The sequence below is a fragment of the Phaethon lepturus genome, unplaced genomic scaffold, assembly GCF_000687285.1.
Source record: "Phaethon lepturus isolate BGI_N335 unplaced genomic scaffold, ASM68728v1 scaffold11306, whole genome shotgun sequence".
NCBI classification, from domain to species: Eukaryota; Metazoa; Chordata; class Aves; order Phaethontiformes; family Phaethontidae; genus Phaethon; species Phaethon lepturus.
This window is the reverse complement of record NW_010544130.1, coordinates 45,517-52,887: the sequence shown is the minus strand read 5'-3', so window position 1 is coordinate 52,887 and position 7,371 is coordinate 45,517. Positions and strand designations below refer to the sequence as shown.

General features: G+C 51.2%; 1 protein-coding gene across 2 annotated transcripts in view; it reads left to right on the top strand.

Moving 5' to 3' along the window:
- Positions 1-1,405: 1,405 nt before the first annotated feature.
- CACNA1S (calcium channel, voltage-dependent, L type, alpha 1S subunit) overlaps positions 1,406-7,371 on the top strand; it is a 49,309-nt gene continuing 43,343 nt past the window's right edge. For both annotated transcript variants that reach the window (XM_010288577.1, XM_010288576.1), the window contains exons 1-2: positions 1,406-1,649; positions 6,337-6,442. In XM_010288577.1, coding sequence (XP_010286879.1) covers positions 1,489-1,649; positions 6,337-6,442 — 267 coding nt within the window. In that variant the 5' untranslated portion in view covers positions 1,406-1,488. The remainder of the gene's footprint in view (positions 1,650-6,336; positions 6,443-7,371) is intronic.

The following is a 7,371-nucleotide window of genomic DNA, read 5'->3' as shown; positions in this document are numbered from 1 at the left end:
GATTTGGCTCTGATTCACACAAAATATGGCAGAGTGGTGTAGGAGAGGGCAGGTTACTAGTTTAACCCCTTTACAACTGAGAGCCCCCTCCAAAGTACATCAAGCCTGGCTGGAGCAGCTGCAGGAGTTGCTCTCCCATGCTGCCTCCCTGCCGTGGGCAGGGCGTTATCAGTTCCCTCGGCACTATGGTGTTCCTGGCCCTTGACACAGTCTGCTGCACAGCTGCAAAGTCATTTCTCTCCACAGTAGAATGACCCTGCAAAGCGAAGGAGAGGAAGCTTTGAGCAAGGCAGTGTGGTGCAGTGGGTAGAGCAGCTCCCTGGGATGCATGGGGTTGACTGGGGCACAGCTGGTCAGTCACATTAGACTGTAACATCTCCGTAGGCTGGGGATACCATTTGCCATGGAACATAACTGTAAGTAATAAGATCACTGCAATTATTTTGCTGACACAGTCCAGGAAAACCCCAAATGCAACCCTTCCTTGTTCCTCAGTTTCCCCTGCTCTGAAGAGGTGCTGATAACCTGCCTCTCTCCCTGCCTGCCTTCCAGCTCAGGAGTTACCATAACTGTTTATACCATTCATCCAGTTGGGCTTTCCCAAGCCCAGCTGCACTTACCAGGACACTATCCAGTCTAGGCTTGTTGGGTTCCTGCATCCCCAGGCATCTTCTATACCCTGCAAGCAGCACTGGGGAGGTGAGGCTGAGCAAGGGGTTGAGTGACCAGCCAAGGGTTTTCTCCACCTCTCCAGAAAAGCAAGATAGAGCACTTTTTGGACTCACTGTGACTCCTTGGAACTCTGAAGTTGGGGTCAAAGTCCCTGTCAGTGAGAAGGATTCAGCCTGAGAGGCCCTCCAGCCTCAGCATCACAGGGTCCAGGGCTCAGCTGAGCAGTTTGCACCAAATAAAGGTGAAATCCTGCTGAGAGAGGGGACTGATCAGTTTGAGGGTAACCTTCTTTGGGAATTGGCCAGAGTGGGGTTCTCCATCTCACCCTGAATAATGTGATTCAGCAAATGGAGCTGCATGTGTTGCAGCCCCACTTCCCAGTTGGGGCAAAGGAAGGCTGGGGGAGCTGGGGAAAAGTCCTGAACTGGGACAAAGGCACTTTTCTTTCAGAGACAGTATATCCAGCGCAGGGCAGCCAGTTCCCACCCCCAGCCCAGTCAGTGGCATGCGAAGCACTCACCCGCCTCCCAGTGAGATGGGTAAAACAGCAACAGCTGCAGGGGCCCTTTTGCTGCCTCAGGAGCTGTGACAGCACCCGGGAGCCAGGCCGGGATCTAAATTTAAACTCATGCTTTGTGAGTTTGTACATGCGAGTGCAGACTCCAGCTCCCACTCCCCCCGCTGCCTCCCCCAGTGTGCGGAGGAGACGGGCTCCACAAGAAGGAAGATCCAGAGGAGCTCCAGCTGGCTGGGACCCAGGAAAGGGGGTCTCCGTCGTGGGGCAGGAGGGGAAGAAACGGCTAGGGGAGAAACACCATGGAGCCTGCTTCTCCCCAGGATGACATGAAGAAGAGGCAACAGAAGGAGAAGTCCAAGAAGCCAGTGCTGCCAGCAGCCCCCCGACCAGCCAGGGCTCTGTTCTGCTTAACCCTGCAAAACCCGCTGCGGAAGGCATGCATCAGCATCGTGGAGTGGAAGTATCCTTCTGGCTGCATGGGCTTGGGAGCACCTGTGTGTGTGCCTGTGAGCAGGGGTGCTGGGGAGCAGGACCCCGTGGGCTGCAGGCACGAGAGCTGTCAGCTCACTTCAAGCCTGTGCTTGGCTGTCTCATCGAGTCTCTAAAAGGCAACAAGGTGCTCAAGGAGCCCCAGTAGGATGCACTGACAAAAGCAATGGCTGTGCAAACTTGGGGCATGAATAGGCTTGGGGGGGGAGCTGGGGCTGAGAAGCAGGACAGGCCATGGGGACCTTCAGTAGAGCGGTGCGGGGACAGGCAGGGACGGCCTGGTTGGCAAGGGATTTGTGGGAGCGAACACGTTTTGTGCTGGTAGGAGCTGTGCTGGGGAGAAACTGGGAACAGCCTGCTGGAATGGGAGAGAGTTTGGCCTGTGGGGGTGGGGGCACAAGTGCCCATCCCACTGTGGGGATGAGGCCAGGCAAAGGAGGGCCAGGCTGGGGGAGTGGGAACTTAGGATGGAGCTGGGGACCACAAGCTGCCCCAGGGGAGAGGTTTGGGGATGTGTAGCAAGACCATGGCGAGCTGCTTGGGATGTCTCTCTGTGTGTCTCACCACTTGCCTGATCCCACAGCTGCTCCCTGCCCTGGTGGTGGGGGCTGGCCAGCATCCCCTGAATCCTTGCTGGTACAGTTGTCCTCTCAGCCTCCCTTGCCCATCCCTCCCCAACACTGCTATCACAGGGGAAGGCTTTTGTGAGTGATGTTGTTAAGAGGGACAGTATCTCTTTGTGTCTCTGGCTTAATTTAGGGATGGGTTTTGGGTGGTTGCTCTTTGATTAGCCAGAGATCATATTTGGCATCTTTTCACTGGGGTGTTATAGCTTGGAAATACCAAAATGTCATGTTTCTGACACCAATCCTGGAACTATTTTAGGCTATTAGCCATTAGCTATCACCTTGTTCACCTGTATTTTATGGAAGGGAGATGAAACTTTTGGCTTCAGCAAGACATTTGGGCTTGAGCAAAAATGATAGAATTCAGGGATGTTTCCAGAAAATCCAGTTCTTCTACCCCAACTTTTCTTATTTCAGTTGCTGAACCTATCTGCATGTTCCTGGCCTTGGCAGGATCATCCCAGCCCTGGGCCCAGCCCCATCGCTCCTCTTTGAGGTGGCTTGGGCACCTTAGGCTGGCTGTGTTGCTGTACATGTAATGCTGTGGAGACACCAAAACCATGCCCCTGCACTGCCAGAGATGCCATCCTGTTCAAAGCCCAAGGTGCCTGTTTGCAGACACTCAGGACATGCTCACAGCTCTGGTGGTGCTGTGCTGGCCATGGATTTTGAGCCCCTGTTCTTCCACTGCAGAGAGACTCTCTGTCCTTTGAGGAAAGGGAGCAGAGCTAAAATTAGGGAATTCTCCGTTTTTGCTTCTCTGGCACGAGGACTTGGTTGTTCTACAAGCACACGGAAGGGAACTGTGTCTGTGTCTTAAATAGGCGTTGAGTACAGAAGAAACTTGTTCATACACCCTACTGGCAGGGGAAGAGCTGGAAATAGGACTTACATCTTCCAACATGCTCAAACACATTCTTTATCCTGGGCCAAGGCGTGCCAGAGAGAGTACGTAGCACAGTGGGGGTCTTCCCCACATTGGTGCCCTGGAAGTGGAGCATGGAGGGGAGGGGTGGGTGTCCCACCAGGAGGGTTGCAGGTGCAGGTGGTTCTGACCTGTGCACAACAAATGATCCAGGGCATCGGGTTTCTCCAGAGCCTCTCTTGCGCCTGGCTGTATTTATGCTCAAATGCACCTGGCTGCCCTCATTCAGGGATCAAGGTTTGCAAGGCATGACAGGGTCATTGCAGTTCCTGTGGGTTGTTATGGCCTTCAGAGCCAGGCAAGCTGCCAAGGGGAGATTAGCTGTGACCATTTTTTGTGGGGGTACCTGGCATCCGGATTCAGTATGGCAGTACATATTCCTGTTCCTTGGGCACACCTTTGCTGCATAGCTTCTGCTGTCAGAGCATAGAGCTGAGCCACAGAAGTGGGACAGCATCTTTTCCAGGCAGTTGGAGAGTGGGCAGTATCACCGCACTCAGCCTAGGGTCAGGCTGGCTGAGGCAAAGGGGTTTTTATGCTGAAATTTGCTCACATCTCAAAAAACACATTTGTTAGCACAGGGAAATCTAGGTACTCTGCAAATTGCTGGGTATCATGTGCTCAACAGCTAGTCCAGCAAGTTGATGATTGTTGTGACATATCTAGATTTGTGGTGTCACCCTGGTATGCCAGGTTATTTTGCAGCCAGGCAGGTGGGTGAGAAGTCTGGGAACCGTGGAGGACCGCAGAGCTGCATTCCTGCTGCAAGGCAGATGTTGGGACCCTTGGATGCTGTGTGGCAGGAGGCTGCTGGAGAGAAGGAAGTGAGATTGTAGGACACGAAGATGAGGAGGATACTGAGTCTCTGGCTCAGTGGCAAGAGGCAGAGACGTCATGCCCAGTGGCATCACATGCCTTTTTTTTGTTCAGTCTGTCCCACTGCATTTCTACCTAATAACAGTGCCAGACTCACAGACTCACAAGCAGCAAACTAATTCCAGTTCCAGTTACAAGATAGGTCACTCTTCAAGGAGGGCTGCTCATCTCACCCTGTCAGAGCAGGCAGGGAAGCCTCTAATCCCTGGGCTCTGCCCCATTACCTGGAACACAGAGTGGAACAGCTTTTCCAGATGACTTTAGTTTTTAAGGTGTCATCAAGTTGATGGATAGGAGGATCCTGAAAAGGCAAAATAACCTGTGATGTGCACAGGACACAACTGACAGCACTCAGCCAGCTCAGCGGGCCAATATGGAGACAATTTTCCCTAGGTGCCCCTTGCCCCATAATGCTGGCCCAAGACAGGCCTCAGCATAATTATCTGGAAACTTGAGCTGGTTAGTTGATTAACCATGGGCCTCTCTGCTGGGGTATTGAGTTTTGAGGGCTGTGCTGGGCTCTGCAGTGACATCAGTCTGCATGGGTGAGCTGTAGGTGTTCCCACAGAGCATGTTCTAGGAGCTGTTCTCCTTTGGAAGGTCTACCCAAAGTGAGATGGCGATGCTGGGAAATCCTGTCTTGTACTGGAACCTCTGTACCCACTGGATGAGATTTACCAGTTTGCCTGTGATGGCAGGTTGGTAGTTAAAGATGGGGATGGGGATGAGAGATCTCAAAACATTTTATGGGGGTAGACACTGGCTGTGGTTGTAAGTGTGGATGTTGGCTGGTAGGTCAATGGAGAGGAGAAGGTACTGGAGGTATGTTGATTTATATCACTGTTGATTTATACTGTAGGTGGCAGCTGGACCAACATTTTCATTTTCTCCATCTGCTTTTAGTTTTAGTGGATTCCAGAGGTTACAGGCAAGGCTCAAGGATCAGGGGCAACTGAGATGTAGTCGTCAAAAAACATGATTGGCCAGGAAACTTTGAGATCTTCATTGTGACCAAAAATGTTTCTTGGAGGTTTTTGCATCATGCTGTATCCGGCTGTCATCTGGCCCCTAGATGAGTGGAAAATACCTTTGCTTTTAGGTATGGGTAAAGCTGCATGATGTGGTGGGTAGGTACAGGCAATTCAGAGCTGCAGCAGGGCCTGGATGTGAGCAGCATAGAGGCAGCAAAAGATGATGACTGTCTTCTTCTGACCAGATGTTTACTGTACTGCCAGGGTACCACGGGGTGGCAGGTTTGGACGGTGCTAGGAGGAACATAGCGTGGGGTCCCTGTGGTGGGAGCCTGGCTGTGGGCAAGGTCCTGGAACCAGAATTTGAACTCTTTTGAGGCTTCAGAAGCATGATAGCTGAAGCTTGACCATGAGATTTCAGTTGCCTAGTAGAGCAGTGACAGCAGCAGGAGCCTGGGAGTGACCAGGTACCTGTCCTAGGGCCTTAAGAGGGAAATAGCAAGTCACTCCATTTGTTCAGAGATGTCCAAGGGCCCAAACAGCACAATTCCACCTTCTAGGGAGTGGGATGGGGTTCAGGCTGAGCACTCTGGTTACTCTCAGCCTGTGGCACTCCTGGGACCAGTCAGAGGAGCACTGCCTGCACTGGGGCACTGAGGCTATAGGACACCCGAGGATGTTAGCAGCTGGATGTTCTGCTAGAGAAGACACTAGCTGATCTGTCTTGCCTCTAGATAATTTCTAGTCAGGGAGACATGGCCCACCTGAGATCTGCTGCTCAACAGTGTCTCCCTCATGGATGCTGCATACAGAGGGAGCCAGGGCCAGCACACTCTGAGGGTGATGCTTTGGTTAAGTGCCTACATTATGCAAGAGGATCCTGATCCTTCAGGTTGATTCACTGAAGGAAGAGGAGGGGGAAACTACCAGCTCCCCCATCCTCCACTTCAGCCTTTTAATTTATGCCCCTTCCCCATATGTCGTGTGCCAAAGCTGGTCCTCTCCAGCAGCCATGTGCTGAATGTCCAGGCCCTGCACCTCATCCTGGCCCATTCCCTCCCTCCCCAGGGACCCAAGAAATGGGCAGCAGCTGAGGATGTGCAGAAGATGAAGCCTGACTGCTCTTTCTGGTTCTCTGCCCCAGTGGGAGGTTTTTTCCCCATAGCCAGTGGTGCTTCCCCACACATACCCAGACAGGACAGGGCAGGGCTGTTACCCGCTTTTTCATTCCTGTCTCCACTCCTTAACGCCTCCTCTCAGACCCTTTGAGATCATCATCCTCCTGACCATCTTTGCCAACTGTGTTGCACTGGCCATCTACCTGCCGATGCCTGAGGATGACACCAACGTTGCCAACTCCAGCCTGGTAAGGCACAGCCCTTCCCTCTGTCCTGCTGGACAACCAGGTGCTCGGCTCCGAGGGCTGCACGGAGCTGGTCATGCACAGTAATAGCTGTAGTGGGGGCATCTGCTGCTGCCATGTGGGGTGCAGTCAGGTGTCGTCAGTCCAGCAAGAGACACTGCAAAGTCAGAGGGAGGCAGAGTGGTGGAGAAAACGCTGCAAAGTGGATTTTCAGAGAGGCTGAAACCACCCCTAGGTTGAGATCAAAGGCAGCGGATTGGTGTGTGAAATACAGAGGAAGGAAGAATTGATGCCAAAAAAAGAACAAATTCCCTCAATTTTTTAATCATGACACTTCCGAAAGGAAACATCCTGTTCCAGAAAGGCTCAAATGTTTTGTTTTCTTTCAACATTTTTGGAATAAAATTTTCTGACCTTTCATTTCAAAACTATTAACTTTGGTACTTTTTATTTAAGGGGGGAAAAAAAAAAATCTCTGTTAAGCAGAGAAGTTGCTCTTTCCAATCAGTTATTCCATTATTCTTCCACAGTCACTCCATTTTGCCTGGAATAAGATATTTTGATGTGATCCAAATCAATAGTTTGCACTATTTTTAGCTTGCCACCCTTTTCCCCCTTCAGATCCCTATTGTGGTTCAATCCACATTGATTTCCATTGAGAGTCTGAGTTTGGTGACTGAAACAAAGCATCTAAATACACCCTTTTTAAATGAAATGTTCTGTCCTGCTAATTTCAGGACTCCTCAGTGTTGGGGTGGGATGTGTCATGTACAGGTATTGCTGGCAACTTGTGACTTAAAGAAAGCACCTCTCTGGTTTTTGCCTGTTCCTTAGAGACTCTGCAGGGAAAAATATTAAAGCAAAGAATCTGAGATACAAAATACAAAGTAATGTTTTATTTGTGCAATTTTTAGTTCCTTGAACTGCTTTTG